At 32.7% G+C, this 21,639-nt stretch overlaps 2 protein-coding genes across 2 annotated transcripts; both read left to right on the top strand.

Annotated features, from left to right (window-relative positions):
• Positions 1–5,912: 5,912 nt before the first annotated feature.
• Positions 5,913–10,827, top strand: LOC111426105 (cystinosin-like). The gene is made up of 7 exons (XM_023060473.2): positions 5,913–6,145; positions 6,230–6,311; positions 6,715–6,903; positions 6,959–7,099; positions 9,973–10,072; positions 10,125–10,415; positions 10,469–10,827. The coding sequence occupies exons 1-7, from the start codon at positions 6,100–6,102 to the stop codon at positions 10,793–10,795; spliced, it is 1,176 nt and encodes a 391-aa protein (XP_022916241.2). The 5' UTR covers positions 5,913–6,099; the 3' UTR covers positions 10,796–10,827.
• A 5,884-nt stretch (positions 10,828–16,711) lies between these two features.
• LOC111426146 (cystinosin-like) lies at positions 16,712–21,639 on the top strand. Its single transcript, XM_023060525.2, has 7 exons — positions 16,712–16,911; positions 17,202–17,289; positions 18,119–18,286; positions 18,342–18,482; positions 20,804–20,903; positions 20,956–21,364; positions 21,419–21,639. Exons 1-7 carry the CDS (start codon positions 16,857–16,859, stop codon positions 21,607–21,609), a joined length of 1,152 nt encoding a protein of 383 aa, XP_022916293.1. The 5' UTR covers positions 16,712–16,856; the 3' UTR covers positions 21,610–21,639.

The raw sequence follows: 21,639 nt of genomic DNA, 5'->3' as shown, positions 1-21,639 counted from the left end.
TGTTCTTTTCTATATACTTGTGATTATCGTTTAAACTAGAACTAAGCAAAATGCAGCAAAATGGCTATTTGAAAGTGCAGTTCAAATTTCAAGTCAATCGAATGAGTAGTTTTTTAGGAATCGTGTTAACCAGATGTAAAAAAGATATTTCGAGAAAGTTTATAACTTCTACATTCAGCCAGACGCAAGCTTTCATTTGAGATGTATAACATTAAAATCGGTCAAACCGCTCTTTAATTATAGCGAATTTAATCACAATTATTTTTTTCTTATTGGGGGCTAGACTTCCAGTCGGTAGATACATGGACGCATTTAAATAACTTTTTTGAGACGAATCGCATGACGTATAGAACTTGATAATTGAGTCCATCGTTTACGAGTTATGACTACTTAAAGAAAGTCATTTTTGTGTTCAATGTAAAATAGGTTCAGTGGTTCTCTTGTTATAATCAAAATACTATACATGTAAAATCCTATGTAATTGGGGGCTAGAAAAATGGGAGCTAACTTCGCATAGGTCATCGTCGACTAGTCCCAACAAGATGAGGTGTGTCTTTAATTGGCAGTGCCCAGTAAAGAAACCCATTAGAACATTAATGCTGCTACCAGCAAGTCCTAAAATATTCCCGGGTTTGACAGTGGCGATGTAAATAAATAAACCTCAAATTATTTTTTATAGTTATGTAAACATTACATTGACTTATTATTTTATGCTCTCTCTGACCTAGTTCGTAACCTTCTCTCAGTTTATCCAATCTATGTGGCATTGCAATTAGAGCATTTAACAAAATCAACACCAGATTCACCTAACAAGCGAACATTCCCAACAGTAAATCATCGATTTTGACGAAACTAGGTATTTAGGTACTCCATACCGAGGATTGAAGAACAACATAAAAAAATTGTGCGGATTCCAATGTAAAAATTCGGCCTACAAATTGGGGTCAATTTTCAGTTATTTGCGTTTTGTTTGTTTGTGATAACATGCATGACTATGTTCCAGCTCACAACTGCAACCCTTAATTTAATTAGGGATGATGTAATTGAATTAAATGCGACAATTGAGAATTAAAGCAAAATTATTTATTGCAGTTGTGGAGTTTTAGTTACTTTATCAGAATTTGTGTAGCAGTATTTTTTTATGCACCTATAGAGAACAACCCTCACTGTCATTCGAACAGTACATCATATGATATTTATTTGCAACAACTTTTTCATATCGTAGAGAAATCTGTAAGATACTACAAGAAGGTATCTTGCAGTATATTTGTAGAAGTTTTAATATTACTTCCTAATAAAAAAATGATGGATTTTATGTGTAATTTTGATTAATTCCTCGACATCTCATAAACTTCAACAGATATGTACAGGAATATCTATATGCCGGATTAGTATTAATTACAATTGCAGTATTAATTTCACTCTTTGATAGATTAATCAACTTTGAAATATTTAAAATTAATCGCATTTTACGTTGCGTTGCGTTATTATATTACATCGGCCAATATCGCGAGCCGCAAATCGCTTTTCATACCATGAAATAAAAAGGGAAATAAATATGTCTTAATTTATGGTAGGATTATTTAAAATATGTACAAAATTAACAATTCATAAATAAATGCATAAAATTCATAATTTAGTTAACTTCATAAATGCTAATGGAAAGGTCTTTGATTTATATCACACACATTAATACCTAATATATATAAATAATACCTAATATCTTAATAAACTTTCGCAATTACGCATAATATATATAAATGAAGATTTAATCTTGAGTTCGCGGAAACCAACAATTAATAAACGGTCGACCAATATCCAGATTAAATCCATGATTCTGTTTATTTCCATTCATCGCCGGAAAGGGAGTCCTTCAATTACTGGGAGACCGGGAGATGCAAAAGTGGAATGAAATGGAAAACATCCTTTCATTCTCCCACCATGTTGATTAACAATCATCACTAAGCAAATGCAGCGTATGTAAACGTAATTCACTCAATGGTACAATTACGTCGTACAGGTTTTCTTTCTATACTTTCAAGACTTGTACTGTTCATTTTGAAGTTCTATATAGTGATTGTCCGACAAATCTAGTTTGCACTCTTCGTAAACTATAAAGGATGGGCACAGCAGTTTTAAAAGATTCTGATAATATAATACTTCATCAATTACACCAAACAGGAAGGCCGGCTTTATATCCAATTTCGGTAATTTTATACTCTTCGTCGTTGCTATGTTCTACAATACATGCAGTATATACTATCTTCAAAGAATAGTACTGTTTCTGTGTCTAGTACTAGCCTTTGATATTTATTCAGTCGATATAGTTACATCAAAGTTATTGTATCGACTTGGTGTTTTCACTTATTGTTTTGATCTACTCTCTGATTTATCTCCGATACTTTCGTTTGTAACTTTTTTTATTTGTATCTCAATACCAAATTGTTTATCGATTCTTTCTTATTTTAAATATTCCTTGTCTTTTCGCCCATTTACATAGTTTCGATATCCATCTGACTGATTTCCAACCAATGTTCCACACTCATCAACGGCTGAATAACATAAATTTGCTTTAAATACATTCATGAGATTGATAATCAGGTTGTTCAAATCAATGGTTACGGATCATCGTTTTCTTTTAAGCTATTCAACAATTGGATTTTCTTTTTACTAGCATATCGCACAGCATTTTCTTCGCTTCTGGCATATCTGCGTTCTTGATGTAATAAAGAGTATTTGTTGCTAAATGCATAATTCTGTTTCTAAACACTTCCAATTCCTTCTCATTATTGTAACTTTTCACGATATCTACTCCATATGTTGACTGCGGCTTTATTATAGCTTCTGCTATCCTTACCTTTATTGCTGTTGGAAGCGGCAACTGTCCACTTATGACGAAGTGTAATTTATTCCTCTTCTCTTCACAATCTTGGTAACTTATTTTACGGCTTTCAGTTTTCCGTTACTCTTAGTAACTGTTACTCCTAAGTATGTGATTTATTTCTTCCGCATATCTAGGGAGGTTTTCTTCGTGCTTTTCTTGTTAAAATTTAATATTTCAGTCTTCTTATTCAATAAAATTCCCCATCGTTTGCAGCACCAGTTCACAGTTTAAACTGAAACTTCACTTTTGGATCGCTATGAGGCGAAATTTCCTCTCAGTTCGGCCACTATCTCCGTAGCATCTATAAATTCAAAATCTTCTGACTTGGTTTTCGCCATCGTTGCTCGGAAATCGTGTACAAATATATTATGTAGCAGAGGGGAAAGCGGAAATCCTTGCGGCAAACCTTGGTTCATTCTTCTTACGCTGCGGTGGGTATTTCATCTCTCATTTCCACCTGGAAGTATCTCTTCTTCAGAAAGAAAGTGGTCACATTGACTAGATTTCCTTCCAGGTTGGCCTCGAACATCTTTACCAACAGCCCATCTTATCAGACGTAGTCGTAACTTTCTCGATATCTAAAAGCACCGCAATCGTTTGATGTCTTGTTTTTGTCATCTTCAACGTCTTTGAAATACCATTCACTCCAATCACTTTCCTTGGATTTAATATGTCGGTTGTCCTACTAATTTTCTCTGTAATCTCAACGCGTCTGGATTTCTCTCAGGGACATTGTGAGTTTTGCTTCTTCCATAGCCATGATCTTAATGGCATCAGTTAGTATTTGGCCTTTTACATTTATATTCAGTTTTTCCTCTATATCCTTAACAACGTATTCTTCTAACTTGAGAATTTAGGCTAGTGTTAGTTTAATTAAGTTAGTTTAATCTTTGTCCTTGTTGTCCTAGCAATTCGGTTCCCCTGAAACCTGGGCGATCACTTAATCCCATGATCGACTTCTCCGCTCTTAATAGCATTCCTCAATTCTGTTCCCTAGTATTCGTTGTGTGACTTCCACAAACTGGACTTATCGTCGCTACAAATTACTTTCCCTTGTTTGCCTATTTTTACAGTACCTATTTCTATAATTCCTATAATATTGCTACTCCTATAGTGATTCCGATGGACTTATTTGGAGGGTTTGCATAGCGATGCATACTCAAGAGAAAAGGGAAGACAGCGGAAAAGACAATGGCATAGTCACGTGAGGCATATGAGCGATGATAGACTTCCGAAAATTGTGCTTGTAAATAAACCCCCCGGTTCTAGAGTACCTGGAAGAGATGGAGTGACAGCTGACAATCGACATCATAGGAAATAGTTCAAAGGCAACGACCTCAGAATTGACAGATCTCCAATAAGAAGAAGAAGAAAATGTTTCTCCACCGAAATTGCTTTCCGTTCGCATTGGTTCCATTTCCATGGACTGCTCTTGCCGAATATCTGTAACATACGTAGTCATAATTAAATCCTGATATTCTACCGTACATATGAGGTTTTAAATGGCTTGTCATCATTACGGAGATCTCTTCTTTTTTTGTAAATTCCTAAAGTTCTTCAGAGATTTTGATGATTCAGTGGGCGTTACATGGAAACCAATCAATTTTTCTGAAATAAAATATCGTTAGTTTTACTTATCGTTTTTGATTTGTTGTGAGACTATGGTAGGGATCAATCCCTGAAGAATATTGAGCACCACTTACGCCACCTTTTGATATACAACTCTTTCGTGTTTTGATAGGATAGGGTCTATCGATGCAGCGACATTCTTAGCATATACTACCTTATTAGCATAAGACACTTCCAATTTGATTTTGGTATTTTGGCCATTCCTTTCCTCTATCTACGGCCTCTCTTTTTTGTTCTTCTTTGATGTTTGCCGGACATCTGGCCAGTGAGGATCATGCCTTCTGCTATTTAAATCATGCATGTCAAACTCTTGTTTTTTTTGAGTACCGTTTTCATCTTTAACCCTTTGGAGCCGGATTTAGTTTGCATTTAATTTTAAAAACGGGACGGATACATCCCAATAGGCATCAGAAAACGTACGTGGGACACATATGTCCCAATAAACTCCAAAGGGTTAATTGGCAAACTTCTCAGACCTCAAATAACATCTTCCTTTCTTAATTTTTAGTTGAGTTTACCAAAAGTATCGGTAACTTTTTGTCTTTTCCACTCATCCTTTTGACGCCGTTAAAGAAAATCCTTTTTACTCAGATTTTTTTAGTAGCTTTATCGACTCCCTTAAATTTTGCTGCTTAGACGTCCTCCTCTTTTAAATTGGAGGGTGGCAATACCAGGTCGTCTACTTTTTAGATTTTGCGTTTCTCTTCCTGTTATTATTCTCCTTTCCTCAGCCCCGCTGGTATGAAATCTGCTTCGATTTCGTTGAATTCTAGAGTAAATTGGCTTTACATCCTTTCCTTAGGTTTGCACCTCCCTCTTTTTGTTCTTATCTTCGTTCTCTATGAATTACTATTAATCCCTGCTTCATTAAACTGGTGATCATGACTTTAAACTCGAGTAACTTCTTAACTGCTCGTTTTCCATGTTTGTTTTTCCTCGTTTCGTCTACACCTTTGGATGCTTTATTCCGCATTGGGAAAACTTCTTAAACATTATTTGCTATGTAAAACACCAGGTATGTTTTGCGTTGTCACTATTTTTTTTTAAATGTAAAAAATTGAAATGACCTTCCTTTAACTAAACTTTTTGTTGACCGAAACCTGTCTCATGAGTTATACAAACCTATTCATTGACCTGTACCATCAAATTTGTAATTATGCGAGAGTTTGAAATAATTTTTTTACTACTAATACCTAACAAAATACTTCAATTAACCACATGTACATTTTTTATCTAAAATTTTTAATGCGTTTTTAATGAACTTATTTATCTATTATAGTTTATTTATTTTTGTGCATTTTGGAAACTTTCCATTCAATATGTTTTGAAATTTTCGAACATATCTTGGTTATCTTAAGTAAATATTTTTTGAAAATAAAACTGCGTACCCTGGAAGGAGGTGTGTAAGTAATTTCGCTCAATGAACGTACTCTTTCATCACTAAATTTATTATTAGAATAACAAACTTTTTCCAGAACACCTATGGATTTACGATATTACTTATCTACAAAAAACGAGCTTATACACTGTTAACGGTTGGACTTTTCACGTCATTTACCGTGAACGCAATCAACTGATCGCACGCAATGTCTTACAAAACAAGTTTGTTAATTTTTTTGTGTTTTTTAACATGTAAGTATTCCATTAAAATTAAATTGTAATTATTAATATTAAAAGTTAATTTGAATAATCGATTATTTACTACAATTTTTGAAGGTATCAGTTCTTACGAGGGATTTGATCAGAAAATACACAACATCCTCATAACAACATCGAAAGATATAGCATATATTCCAGAGTATGTATTGAATATTATTTAATTTTAAATATAGCATGAATTTTTTGTACAGAAAAAAAATACCGAGCCAATTTTATTATAGTTTGCATAAATATGCTTTCATTCTTTAACTGTACAAAATGTGCCATGTACACGATTTTTTAATTAAAACTTTTTTTTGTAAATTTTTTATCGCTACTCCATCGCGGTATATGTTAACGCTAATTTTTTTCAGCCGTCATTCATAATCCGCCGTTGTCAACAAAATAAAAAATATAAATATAAATTAATAAAGGTAAAATTAACTTATTTCGAAAACTAATCACAGAAATCCGCTGATAAACGGGTAAATTAACTGCTCGTTAAGTAAATAATCCCTATACAATCGCTCAACATGATTTTTTTTTCGGTCTTTTAATTTCAGAATCCCTGATAAACACGACAACGTGACCATCTATTTTTTAGTTGAAAATTTATCTTTAATTCGAGTCAACCCGGAATCTCTCGATGTGAATTCACAGGATCCTGTTCTTTTAACTGTCAAAGGATTACATCCTGGAAAATCAGATGTGATAACAAGGATATTATCTAATTATAATAATACGGTTTCAAAGTAAATTTCTTTTAATTAATAAAATTTGAATTATATTTTTTTATTTCTTTTTTAGTATTAGCGGAGGTTTTACAATAATAAATGTGCATAAAAGCGATTTGATCGTTAGCTTATCTGAGGTGATTGGTTGGATGTACTTTTTTGCTTGGTCAATGTCGTTTTATCCGCAAGTTTGGACCAATTATCATAGGAAAAGGTGAAACTCAAAATCAATAATGATTAATTATTATTTTATCTTAATATAAAGAAATTATAAATCAATTTTTAAATATTGACTGACGTATTTATGGGTTTTCTTTAATGCGGTTATTGATAAATAAATGTACTGATGATTGATGGTTTTAAATAAATTAACGTCATTATAGTCGATTAGAAACAGATTAATAATTTATGAGGATGTAACGAATATAATGATAAATAATAATAAAATACTCACTCATTTTGTTGATAAATATAAAAATAGTACTGAAAAACCTCGATATAACGCACCTCGTTAGAACGGACTGCGAATATAACGAATAAAATATTAACGGTAGTTAATTAAGTAGTTAGTAAAGGCTTCGATGATTTTTTTGATAACGGACGTATACTTGTTAACATAGGATCCGAACTCAGCAGTAATCGATTTATAATGTTTTTATTGCATATTTCTCGTGCAAATTTTCTTGCAAAACCTTGCCGATATGCTCGAAAATGTTTATTTCTGGCTTCAGCAGCCTCCTCTGAAAGTTGTCCAATCGGTAACAAAGCATGCGAAATGATATCTGTACCATGCACTAAAATTTTGTGCATAGTTGGGGTCATCAGATGCCAGCTGTATAAACTTATGTACAGTTTAGCTGTTTCTATGGTATATTTTTCGAATTTACAAATATCAATTTCATATCCGCTGCATATGGCCTCCAATATTATTTTTAACCTCTCCATCAATGTTTTGTTTACTCCTGTAATTTGACTGCTCAATGTTGGGTCCTGAAAAAATCTCCTAGCAGTGTTTCCATCATTGGTATTTCCGAAACCTGCTTTTGGAATGTCGACAAGGAGGCCCATTTCCTTTCAATATTTTTTTTGTCTCTGTTATAATTCTTTTATCTTCATCAGACCTTGCCTGCTATTTTAGAATTGGAATTTTATATGACAGGTGAAGACTGGACTCGAATATGCGTATCTTTGCATGGAGAACAGATATCCCTAGTTGTAGTGATGCTGGGTTTACATCTTTCTTGTCCGATAGGTTGTTGAAATCTTTTGAAGCTGTGTTAGTTACAGCATTACATATCTTCCCATCAATCATTGTAAACAACAATGTGTGACTAACTACAACATCAGGTCCACTTTTTAACAATATTTGAGTTTTTTGTAAGTCATTTATTTGGTTATTTATATATTGGGTTTCGTCATTGACGATATCTTTTGATTCTTTAACAAACGTTATTCTTATTGGTCGACAATATCTGGGGGAACGATGGTACTGAGTTTTGCCACAATATTTTGCCATATTTGACACTTAATCTGAGTGGTACAAAAGAGCTCTAAAAGATATTCCCATCGAAGTTAGTTTCATTTTCAAATTTCTGTTTGCGGCTGGGATCCGTCACAGCCCCATTTGGAAACCAACTCTAAATTAGTTCGATCTTCTTCATTGCATGTTTCAATAATTTCCTTCCGTGACTGACATAGCCGTGAACATGTGTGGTCAAGTATGGCTTGAAGTTTCACTTCAGCACATGTGGATGTCACATGAAATGCCTCGGGTTTGGGATAACATTGTTTTTTTGCCTCTTGTAGTACGGAATAACATGGAAAGCATTCCTTATCCGCATTTTTCACAAGATTGTATTGTCTTCTTGTAAAGCCTCCCTCCACAAACAGTGATAGAGGTTCTGTAGGAGACAGTTGCCGGATGTTATGTGCTTTAGCAGTCGATTTAAGGAATTTAGATGCTCTTTCTGGTGATCTTGTTACTTCTTTTAAAATGTTGAAAGCATCTACTTTACCACTGGCCCTCAAGGTCATTTGTGTCGCATATAACAATTTATCAGTATCTGTTTCTTCCCGCAGTTTTTTTGTTTTTCTCCTTTTAGTGCACTCACTGGATTCCAAAAATGATTGCAGTGGTCGTCAACAGGTTGCTCTGAAGCTGATCTCTGCACCGGTAAAACAACTACACCTGGTAACTACTATTCTTATTTTCAAACACATCTCTATAATTTAGAGCAACTATCCATTTCTTCTTGAAATCTGATTTGAAATGAGAGAGTTTACGTTTGAGTACAGGACGTGTACACTTGGTAACATTACACAAATTATCTTCCAAAAATTCGAGCTTTTTACTCAAATGCTTTGAAAGCACATGGGGCTATGTCTTTGGTTGCAATTGCCTCCTCTAAAGTGCTAGTCAAAGCATGGAGAGCAGTAATTGTTGATTTTGCTTTCTGGTAAGGATGTTGACTAGGGTTGAGTGGATTAGTGACAAGCACTCCATTCCTAAGGTATTGATCAATTACGTTTTCTATCCCTTTACGGAGAAATGAAGTTAGGCAATCAGCGTTAGATTGTTGAATATTTTTATTGAACTAAAAGTAGAATAACCAACACAGAACGCAACGGTTGTGGATAGCTGTTCTAATTTGTGTGCATTAAAATTCTTTATTCAAACAGTATAAAGTGCAAATTAAAACTTTTTTATATAACGAACTTTTAGCCACAACAAACACTGAACACAAATACTATTCGTATTAATCCGTTATATCGAGGTTTTACCTAATAATATACAACTTTAATAATACATCATTATTTTCAGTTGCCTATACAATTATTTTTAAACGAAAGAATTTTTAATTAATTCTAAAAGATTCATTATAATAATGAATAAATAAATATATTTGTTTATTTTAACGAAATATTACACCTATTGTAGAAAAATTATTTTGATTTAACGCACAATAATGAAAATCCTTTTGACTCTATAAATTTTAAATTGAGTTGAATTGATTTATAATTTCCATTCATTTAAATTTACATAACTCTAGTGTTTATTAAATTTATTTAAAACATTCGGTTTTTTAGTGTTGTTGGACTCAATTTCGATTTTGTTTCGTTAAATTTTGTCGGGTTTCTGTGTTACTCCATATTCAACGTCGGTTTATACGCGATTCCAGTGATAAGGGTAAGTGGTCCCGAAGGACTATTACTCATAATTCATGGTACGACGATTTCAGGAACAATATAGCGCTCGGTATCCAACAAGTGTCATCACTATTCTAATTCAAGATATAGTGTTTGCCCTACATGGCCTGCTATTAACCATCGTGTATTGCGTTCAATGCATGATATACGAGAGAAGAAGTCAGAGGATATCGATAATCGGAAAAGGATTTCATTCTATATTTGCGACGATATTTATTGTTGCTTTAATCCTTGCTAATTTTAATTATATGTCTTGGTTGGATTTTATGTACGCTTGTTCTTACATAAAATTATCAATAACAATTACGAAATATTTTCCGCAGGTAAATTACAAATTCAAAAAGTTTTTTTTTAATTCACATTTTTATAATTTTAGGTTTACATGAATTACAAAAGAAAAAGTACTGTTGGATGGAACATTTATAACATCTTATGGGATTTAGGCGGTGGAATACTTAGTATTCTTCAAATGGGTTTGAACGCTTATAATTACGACGAATGGGAAGGTTTAATTGAAAATCCAACGAAGTTTTGGCTTGGTGTTTTAACGATAGTTTTCGATGTGGTGTTTATTCTTCAACATTATGGGTTTTATAGGCACCGAGAGGATGCTAATCCTGAAAGCGAAACAATGCTCAACGACGAGAAATTTTTCATTAGTAAAACGAGTGTTTATTCGAAAACGAACCTTCAAACAATATGATCTCCATTAAATTTTTATTATAAAACATCAAAGAGTTTTTCTTTATAGATGGTTCAAAAGATTTAAGCCAAATGAAAATCCTATATACACATAAATTAATTTTTAAAAGAATATTTTTACTTTATTATGATTATGTGTATTATGTAGTAATTGTGTCGTCATGATTTCAAAAAGCCCTTAATGACAACATTTTGATAAGAAAAATACAAAACAACTTTGCTAAAATATTTAAACTTCATGACCAATAGAAGCAAAATAAAAGGTAAGATTAGATTTGAAGACAAATGTGTGATATAGCAAATTATTAAATGTCGTGAGATATGACTTGTAGAACTGGAAAAATGTTTGGACGTCCTTGAAAATCCAGTGGAATAAGCAGAAAATCCAAGTTTAACTTTAAAGATTAAAACATAGCAGTGGTTCTGTGGTGGTTTGAGAATGTTTCTCTAGTTTTGTAGTAAGCCTTATGCATAGTGGGAATAATGAACATATTTATATAGCCGACGATACTCTGTCCATGTCACATACTTCAACAAGAAAATTATCCAAATATACGTCTAAAATTGTAAAGTTGTGAACTTTGGATAAAATAAAATTAATTTAATTTAACTTGATCATTACAGTCATCAGACTGAAATTTTATAGAAAATACATGAATTCACTAACAATTTCCCATTGATCTTCAGATTCTTTATTTCTTATGAAATTCTATTATACTGTTAAATACATTCAAAGCAGACAGTTCTAAATCGCTTAAGAGTACGTCAAAAGCTCGATGTTGTGTTTTAGTTATGCGTTGATTATACTAAGAAATGTTTGTCTAAGGGTGTGTTTACGTTGGAGCTGAGATAAACGATAATAGCGACGATACTACCAAAACAACGTAATTGTTGTCATAGTTTTATATGCAGGTGTTTATATTGGAACGAGAGCTGCGATAAACGATAAGAACAACAATGAGAGCAGCGATAAGAGCTGCGCAAAATGAATTGAAAACGATTTGTCAGAACAAATCTGTTGTGGTAATTTTTATCTTTTTGGTCCTACAAGGGGGATCTAACAAAAATGTCACTAATTAAACAGTCGATATCCATGCCGACCACATCTGATAATAGCAAAGAAAATAGGGAATACAATTAGCGTCGCTCTTATCGTTAGTCGGCTGTTAAGCTTGTGACAATTCGTCGCTCCAATATAAACACTTGCATATAAAACTATGACAACAATTTCGTTATTTTGCTAGTATCGTTTATCGCAGCTCCAACGTAAACGCACCCTTAAGTATCGAAATTCTGTTTCCTCTTTATCGCATGCTTTGATAAAATTCTGCATCACGCCTACTTTTATACGTAATGGTGGTAAAAATATTTTATGAGGTCCCGCCAGCGAATTATGGACTACATGCTTTTCCCCAGGAGTGTATTGGAGTGTATAGAGCAACCTTCTTCGATTGAAGACACTCGATTCACAAAAGAATCAGCAATACTTTATGAATCCAAGTTGTAGAATAAACAGAATTGCAACTAATTTGAGATCAGCCCTCTACAAAAGTGTACAGAAACACGTACAGAAATACGTGTACCCGGAGTTAACAACTTCCGTTATTGCAACCTTGATCCTAATATTTTACTCACCTGAAGAAATAAGGGATTTGTATATATTTAGTCATCTGAGTTCGACTTACTGCATGTAATGAAGGTACGCGGTTAGTAATATTAATTGCATTACTGTTATGGTTAAGGATAAAACCAAGAAGACGAAGTGAAAACCATTATTGATAAAAATACTGATCAATCTTTTCTTATTACTTTATCAAAACACGTGATTGGAAGTTAATTTACTTCTATTACGCATAGTAACATCAGTGTTAACCTTTTCATTAATAGGATGATTAGACTGAATATTTAACAATCTACTACACTTTATAGGTTTAGTATACTAGTCCAAGATAACGGTCTGATCATCATTTTTGATGACTTTAGTGCCCAAAAGGCATAAATGAGTTAACTTTAGTCTCCACAGTAAACTACAAATGCACATAATAACTACAGTGTGTTAATTAATTATCGTACCCGACGTCATCATTGCAAATATGCAACCAACATCACAGTAAATCATCATACGTAAATCGCGTATAGCAATACCAATAATGTGATATTGGTTGCATACTTGCAATGATGACGTCGGGTACGATAATTAATTAACACACTGTACATGATAACTCAACGCGGTTAAAACAAACCGTATAACTGAAAATCCACGTACTTAAAAATAAAGGTGAAATTAAAGTTATGTATTTAAAGGAGGTACATTAATTTAAAAAATTGTTCATCATCATAATATCCAAAATGAGAATAAAATGTTTACCCACTGGAGTACTAAAGTTCGCAGCGCTGACAACTTCCATTTTGAAAGTTTAGATCCTAATATTTCAGCCTGAGTTTTTGATAAACTGAGAATACGTTCAATTAATTTCAATTGATTTATTAAATGTGGCGTATCTTCTTCAGATATATGTATAAGTAATTATAAATTGTAATGTTCTTACACTTCTGGTGCTTACATCTCCCAATCATTGGTTCGTAATTAGACCAGTGGTCCGTTTGATCAAGGCGACAATCAGTATTTGGCCGATTTGAAGGCAATTTACTTTTGCTTTTCGGTTGTGACAGTACAGGTGTCCCAATTTCGTTGTCCGCATAGGCTATCTTCGAAACTAAATGAGATAGAAAAAAAGTAGCTTACATGTCATGATCTCGTTTTTCGAGAAAATGCTAATGCCGAGCGATGTTTTATTTATAATACTCCATCTTTGATAATAAGTGAGATATCCGCGATTGTCGTTTTCGGAAAATTTCCATTTTTGCCGATAGGGCGAAAACAATAGACGATAGCTGTTCGCAGTTGTCGGTATTAGCATTTTCTCGAAAAACGAGATCATGACATGTAAGCTACTTTTTTTCTATATCTTTTCATTTCGGAGATAGCCTATGCGGACAACGAAATTGGGACATCCTTTACAGTACTGGAAGAAGGGCGACCTCATTTACTTGATTTTCAATCCGAACATAAAGTATGTGTAATTGCTATTTTGAAGTCGAAAAATTACAGTTAGTTTTACTACGGTGATGTTTTTATATCAAAATACAGAAACCAGGTAATTACGAGGGACATATCCATCAAATGAAAAAAATAATTACTTCTGGTTACTAAACGTAACTACTTTGTCCTTTTTCCTTCAGTGCGGCAAATTATTACATTGAACTCAATTTGTGCGAGCAGTTGAGTACTCTGGGCTGCATAACCAATTATCGTAAAACAATTAAAAATTTTGGTACTTGGAAATACGCTTGTCTAAGCGAACTACATTACTAGAAATAATATCAGGTAGGTAGTATGGTTGTCTTGTTACACCCTAATATACTTCAAAATTGGATATGATACCAGCTGCAAGACAAAATATCTTATAGCCCTATTTTTGTTGACTTTTTCGAATTATACCAATAGATGTTGTTCTGCAGTGATTCCTTTTATGTATATGCGTATAAGATTATTGAGTCTGTAATGTATTCCAGTAAGTGTTTTGTCGAGCAATTTATAGATAAATTTTATCGGTGCTTCTAGACTAATTTCTGGAAGTGAAATGTACCCCCAAATAGATCTACTTGCACTTACTTTTGTTAAAAATGTTTTCATTTGCAGCAGTCGTAGAACGCGAAAAAGCAGGGATACCTGCAGCAGCTGTAGCGGACTACGAAGAATTATAATTCTAAAAACCGGAAAGTGGCAGTGTTCTCAGATTTTGCATGTTACAAAAAATAAAAAAGTACAGAACAAATTGTCCAAAAAACTTGCTTTTTAACGCTTTGGGTTGGAACGTTTCGTTAGCAACACTATCGTCACTGCCAAACCCCTCTACGAAACAGCGTCAGAATAATCCATCAGAATAATATTGGCGCGTTTCAAACCGTAAAATGTACGAAAATGTAAAAAACAAATAAATACACTAAAACGGTAAGCTCACGTCCACCTATGGTCTTACAAAATTTTAGCTAGTTTTCTCTGACATATTTCAACTAAAACTCGTATTTTACGACATCTCTTTAATCAAGGTATTTTTAATATAGAATACGTGATTTGCTTCTTTACAATGACTTTTTAGGATGCTTGTTCGTATTGCCACAGTTTTGATGTCTACCTTTTTGATCCAAAGGCAACATTTTGTTTTTCACAATTTTAAAAAAACGCTGTAGGAATTGAAGTGCTCAAGAAAGCGTTTCAACAGGCTTTAATCCTACTTATACTCTTAATAAAATTGCATGATATACAAAAGATGAGTGGATCTGTTTGAAATTGCCGAAAACTACGCCTGATACCTACCTGACGCCCACATAATTTTACTTTATAAATATATTTTTAAATACATTTCTTACGGCAAGTACAATCGGTTTCTGTTTTATTGCTCTTTTATGAGTGATATATTCTTTTCATTTTCGCCTTGCAAGATTCTCCCTTTCTTTACCATGATTCGCTTTATTCAATACACGCTTCTTCCTTTTTGGTTTTATGTCCACATCCGAAGATAATTCAGATTTTGTTTCGAACATTCTAAGGGTAATTGTTACTTTGCTCGAAATTGATAACATGAATCAGTAAAATAACACGAAATCACTTCGAATTATATCACCTGTTGCTCAAATCATGCCGTATTGTTTACGTTATCCCATGTGCACTTAATGTGTGGATACGGTTTCGGCAACCCTTTTAGAGAATCGACCAGTGGAAGAGGGATAACATTCAAGCAATATTAATGTTATTCCACTCAACAATACTTTAAATTTCCCCTTCAGCTATACCAACAAACGGAATATTATCGTTCATTCTCTCAATGGAAATTCGCCCTTGTCGCAATAAACAAGATGGCTTTTTCATTTTTTAGCTACAAATCTTTTCGTACTTGTAACGAAGCAAAGAATTTACAGTTAAGTGCTCATTATTTGTAGAAAAGTGTGCTTATCATAAATATCGACTTTAAATGACAATGGCAATTTTCCTGATAAGAATTTGACCAGGACTTAAAAACCAGAAATTAATTTTTGATTTATTTTAAATAATGACTAAAATATCAGCTAAACAAAATTTTCTGCTTTATAGTTAAATTACTTAAAATGCCGATCCAATATTTGCTTAATATACTGATAAAAGCAAATGTAAAATATTCTTTTCTCATTCTGGGTTAATTTTTTTTAATTATGGCTTAATCTAGTTTATATCCTAATCATGCATGTAAGTTCGTAAAAGTATTTTATTGGTATGTTTCTTTTATGAGTTAAATTGACGACCGCCAACAATAAGTTTTAATAGCCTGCTACCTACATCACAGTCATTATTCAATTAGCACGAACGATTATGTGTAGACTTGACTTAATTTATAATTTTTGTTCTGATCTATTTAAAAGATACTATTTAATTAAATTAATTAATAACCTATATATATCGAAGTAATTCCCGGATATAAGTAAACACCCAGTTCCGTTAAAAATTAAAAATCTTATCTAATCATTTTAATCTACAAATAATATCAATTAAAATCTACAACCATTAATGATTACGTTGCAAAAATTTAGAGATCGCAATGAATCCTCAATGTTTCATCATACAAATTCGTGACGTTATATTGCATTATGTGACGTCATATTCCCGGACGTTATGAATTTTTAAAACGTTTAAACTGTCTCGTATGAATACATTAATATTCATTTATATTAATGGTTTTAAAACAAGACAGTTTTTGAGACAAAACAGATTCCTTTTTTTTGAATATCATCGTTTATAAGCATGTTGTTCTTGTGAGTTTATCATTGGTCTTTATCTAAAAGTTGAGTAGAGGTCCCAACCCCACTCTCTTACTTAGTTGTCCTTATCAAGCTGTGCATTTCACATAAATACCGTAGTACCTAACGAAGCGGTACTTTAAGTGAATCGTACAAAGACAGATTTTTTTCTATATATTTATTTGTATACGTATCTTCTTCGGCCTGTTCAAACGAAAATAGAAACGATGTGTTCATCAAAGAGTGTTATTTTTTGTTGTAGTGTATTTATTCTACTGTTAGGTGAGTGACGATTGATTCTTTTTTGCTTTTATAAATTTAAAAATACGAACACATTTAAATTCTTGGAAATCAAACCATTTGGAAGTTTTCATCTTTTAATCGAGGAATGTGTGCCAATTAAAATTAGAAATAGATTTTTAAAATGAATCATAAGAAGAAAAGTGATTAAAAGTGCTTCAACTTTTGATTAAAGATTACTGTAAATTAAGATAAATATCAAGTGAAGTACAGGAAGTGCGGTGTCTTTTTCACGATAATGAAACTGATTTATTTTCTTGTTTAATTTATAGTTAACCTTGGAGAATGTAACCTTGAGTTTGCAGAGAAGAATCTCAATTTATTAACAGACGAAACCAAAGTGATACAGTTAATAATAAGGTAAAGATTTTTTAGCCTTTTGTAGCTTATATACTTTTCCTTTTTTCATTTCGTTTGAATTTTTAAATACGCACGGGGTCTTAGAAACCAGGCTAAATGCCAGAGTATAATGTAAGCGCGGTGCAGTTCCTATTACGAATGAGGAAGGGAACCTTTTGCGAAACTTCACAGAAACCATTTGTGTTTATGGACCTCCTTTTTCGGCGGGGTGCGATTTAACAGGAACTTGCAGCCCGCTTTTACCATACTTTGATCTGCCATTGCGAAAACCCCCGTAAAGGGGCTTCAGACTTAATACTCAAACGGCAAGTTGAGCGGAGGCCGTGGTAAACAAGTTTTCAGGTACTACTTTTCAAAAGAATCTACATCCATGAATTGCATACAATACGGGTGGACGGTTGTGGCACGTGCGCACAACAAATTTGTAGGTGTACCATTCGGTTCAGTTATCCAATTACCATACTAATCAAATCAAAACAGCTCCAAAAATAACCCTCATTAAATTTTCGGTTTGTATCCGCTGTCCCTTGAGGGGATTTACACTCTTGTTATCTATACGATAATTTTGATTCGAACCGCTTCTAAATCGATCGGAAATAATTTTCAGTTTCCGTCTGATGCAATTTGTATTGTTTTCCTAACGTAAATTACCCAGACAACACAACAATGCTATTTAATTAATTACCGTTGTAATAAATGGTTTGGTCGTTAAAAGTAATATAAAAATTTTAAATTTATCTAAGTTCAACTGATAAACTCCTTAAATAAAAAGAAAAAGCCTTTGTTATTTTTTTTCATTACTAAAATGCTTATAATTTTTATTTTCCAGAAATTTAACAGATACAAACATAAGATTTATTGTAGAACATACTGGAATATTAGAAGTAACTCCTTATGGAGACCCCAATGATACAGAGAATGATTTTAAAATTCAAAATGTTAGTATACGTGCTCTTAAAGCAGGAGAAACTCTTTTATTTACAAACGAATCATCAAGGTAAATTATAATTAATTTTTTTTAAATTATTATTTACATATTTTTTTGTTGATAGCTCGAATCAAGCTTTCATACGGGTTCAAGTCTATAAAAATCAATCGGTTGAAGTTATATCATTGATTATGGGTTGGGCTTACTTTTTAGCTTGGTCCATATCGTTTTATCCTCAAATTTGGGAAAACTACAAAAGAAAAAGGTAAGAAATATTTTTTTAATATTCAATTCCAATAATAAATAAGCTTAATTGAAACACGCCAAGTTTAAGCTCAATTTTTAACATGAATTGATAACTATGTACTTTTCATCATATTTCATAATAATACAACACATATAAAGTAAACACTTGAAACGAAAGTCGTTATGTCTATAAAACTGCTGCAGCATATTTGGTACTCGGAGCCGTCTTACATCTAAATGTCTTATATCTTACATCTAACCTTACTGTGGGCTATATTAACCATATATGTGCTTACGATGAGAATATCAAGGTCTTCTATTAGAAGTATGTAGAGTTCTGTAAGAAGTATTTAGCCCTCTGCCAGCAATTACTAGTTCTTTGTCAGTAGTCTTCTATTGGCAGAATCTAGTTTTTTGCATATAGTATTTAATCTTCTGCAAGCAGGATTTAGTCGTCTGACAACATCTAGTCTTCTATTTGCAACTTCTAGGTCTGTATTAGCCGTATCCAGTATTTCATTGCCAGTATCTTGTCCTCTTCGAACAGTCTAATACAAAAATATATCTAATCTTCTATTGGCAGTCTAGTTTTCCATTAGCATTATTTAGTAACCTACAAGAAATGTATTGTCTTGTGCTTGAATCATTTGGTCCTTTACAAGCACAATAAAGATTTCCTTTGCCAGTATCAAGAATTCCTTTAGCAGTCTAGCCTTCTGTAAGTTGTATTTTGTCTTTTACATATAAGGGGAATATTTCTCCATCTGTAAAAGATAAGTAGTGTGCTGAAAGCATTTTCCAGATTTCTATTAACTGTATCTAGCTTTGAACATATATTTAGATATGATTACATGATCTAGTCTTCTATTTAAAAGTATTTAACTCTATTTTAACCCTAGGAACATAGTCTGAGTCAAATTGACGCACTTAAAGTTTCTGTTTTTTTATATAAATAAATAAATATAGCGCGTTGTCGTAGTCTGCCAACAGGAGACAACGACAACGCACTGAAGATGCTAGGTGAGATCTTGGTAAGATATCATGGTAAGAGATCTTGCTCGTTTCCAAAAGGACCCAACAGGAAGAATGGATGAAATCTCGAATCGACCACAACAACACACTTCTCCATCCATGGAGATATACATTTTGGTATTTATTGTTTCATATTGACTCGTAGGTCAATCTTAAACATCATTATCTTTTACGTACATCACAACATGACTATCTTTCTAGGGTTAATCTTCTATCAGCAGAATCTAGACAATGTTCTGCAAGGAGTAAGTAGTCTTGTCTTCTACAACTCATTTGTGGTCTTCTGCTAACAGTAATTATAACATAAAGTAATAATATCGCTAAATGCGTTGTTGTTTGGCTATTGTTGAATCGACCTTAGAATTTCTGCTCTTTAACAATAGGAGATTTATATTTTTCAAGCATGTTTTATAAGTCAAAGGGGAAGCAATATCTTCAAATACAATACATTATTGTTAAGCAGGAAAATTTCTCTTGAATTTATTGGAACTACATTCAACAGGTGACTAAAAATCACCATCTGTAAGAATCTTTCTCGTCGATCTGCTCACGTTGTAGCTTTCACAAAGTTTATTGACGACATTAAAGCTAAATTTAGCTTTATTATAAAACAAAATAGTTATTTCCGGGTTAGATTTTTCATTCTTCTATGGTTTCTATTCCTCAAGTGTTATGGACTGAGATCTGTACCCTAGATATACTTATTTTTCATTTATTAATCCTTTCATCTCTAGTTGAACCACCCACCTCTAGTGGGTTTTGTATTCTTCGGCTTCCTCGACCGCAATTGATATACATATTTTAATTTGTGCCTGTTGAATCGGATTTGCATATATTTTTTCACTAAGTCTCTGTAGGTATAAGGTCTTTGTGGATAAGTTCTGAGCTATTCTACTATCGCTCATTCATGATCGTCTTTTCTACCAGCTGTTTTCTTATATGTTGTACTTTTGCTTGTTATTTTTGCCATTACTGTGGTTGTTTGCAGCTCTTGCTTATGTCGACACCCTGATATCCAAAATTCTATTTGTTGTGCATTGTTAATTCATAATTCGTTAATTGCAAGTCGTTTTTTGACTTTTAAATAAACTGAGGTTCGCAAAGCATTAATCATTCAAGAAAACCTTAACTTTATCCTTTATGTGCCACATTTAACAAGATGCCACTTTCATCACCATTATTTATGCCAATTTGATCAATTTGTTGTGGAGGTGTATGGTATGAAATTATAAAATGTTTACTACTTATCATTAAAAGCATTTATTTTTTAATAAAAAAAAAACATTTTTAACAAATTGATTTTTTTAGTGTTATAGGTTTAAACTTCGACTTTTTAGTAATAAATCTAACAGGATATGTTTGCTATGCAGCATTTAATTTGGGATTATACTACATTCCTGAAATTAGGGTAAGTTTTTTGAATTAAGTTTATATATTTTTCCTATTTCCTATTTTTTTAGGCTCAATATGCTGAAAGATACCCTTTTAGTATAGTTTCCGTCCTACCAAACGATATTTTTTTTACAATTCATGCTTTAATTCTTACAATATACACATGCCTCCAATGTTTTTGGTACGATAAAGGTGACCAAACAATTTCCTGGTTCGGTTACGCTTTTCATGTTGTTACCGGGATAATCACAGTGGTTACAATGATTCTATGTTTCGTTAATTATATATTATGGTTGGATTTCTTATACATTATGTCGTACATAAAATTGACCGTTACGATTTGTAAATATGGTCCTCAAGCCATTATGAATTACCAAAGAAAAAGCACGGATGGTTGGAGTATAGGAATGGTTCTTTTAGATGTTGCTGGTGGAATATTTTGTACTTTGCAAATGTTTTTGAATGCTTACAATTACGGTAAATAATATTTTTTTAACATCAAAAATTTACGTCTAACTTCATTATTTCTAGAAAAATGGGAATGGATTTTAGAAAATCCAACGAAACTGTGGTTAGGAGTTTTATCACTTTTATTTGACTTTTTCTTTATGGCTCAACATTATTGTCTTTACAACAAAAATCACGGTTTGACGAGAAAACGACAACAAACGATTGATCTCCGAATGGACCCTCAAAATGAAAAAGAAAGTCTTCCTGTGTAACAACAAAATAATAATAAATATTGACACGAC

Source organism: Onthophagus taurus, chromosome 2 (genome assembly GCF_036711975.1).
Source record: "Onthophagus taurus isolate NC chromosome 2, IU_Otau_3.0, whole genome shotgun sequence".
Classification (NCBI taxonomy): domain Eukaryota; kingdom Metazoa; phylum Arthropoda; class Insecta; order Coleoptera; family Scarabaeidae; genus Onthophagus; species Onthophagus taurus.
Note: the sequence above shows the minus strand (reverse complement) of the source record. Positions and strands in the feature narration are given on the sequence as shown.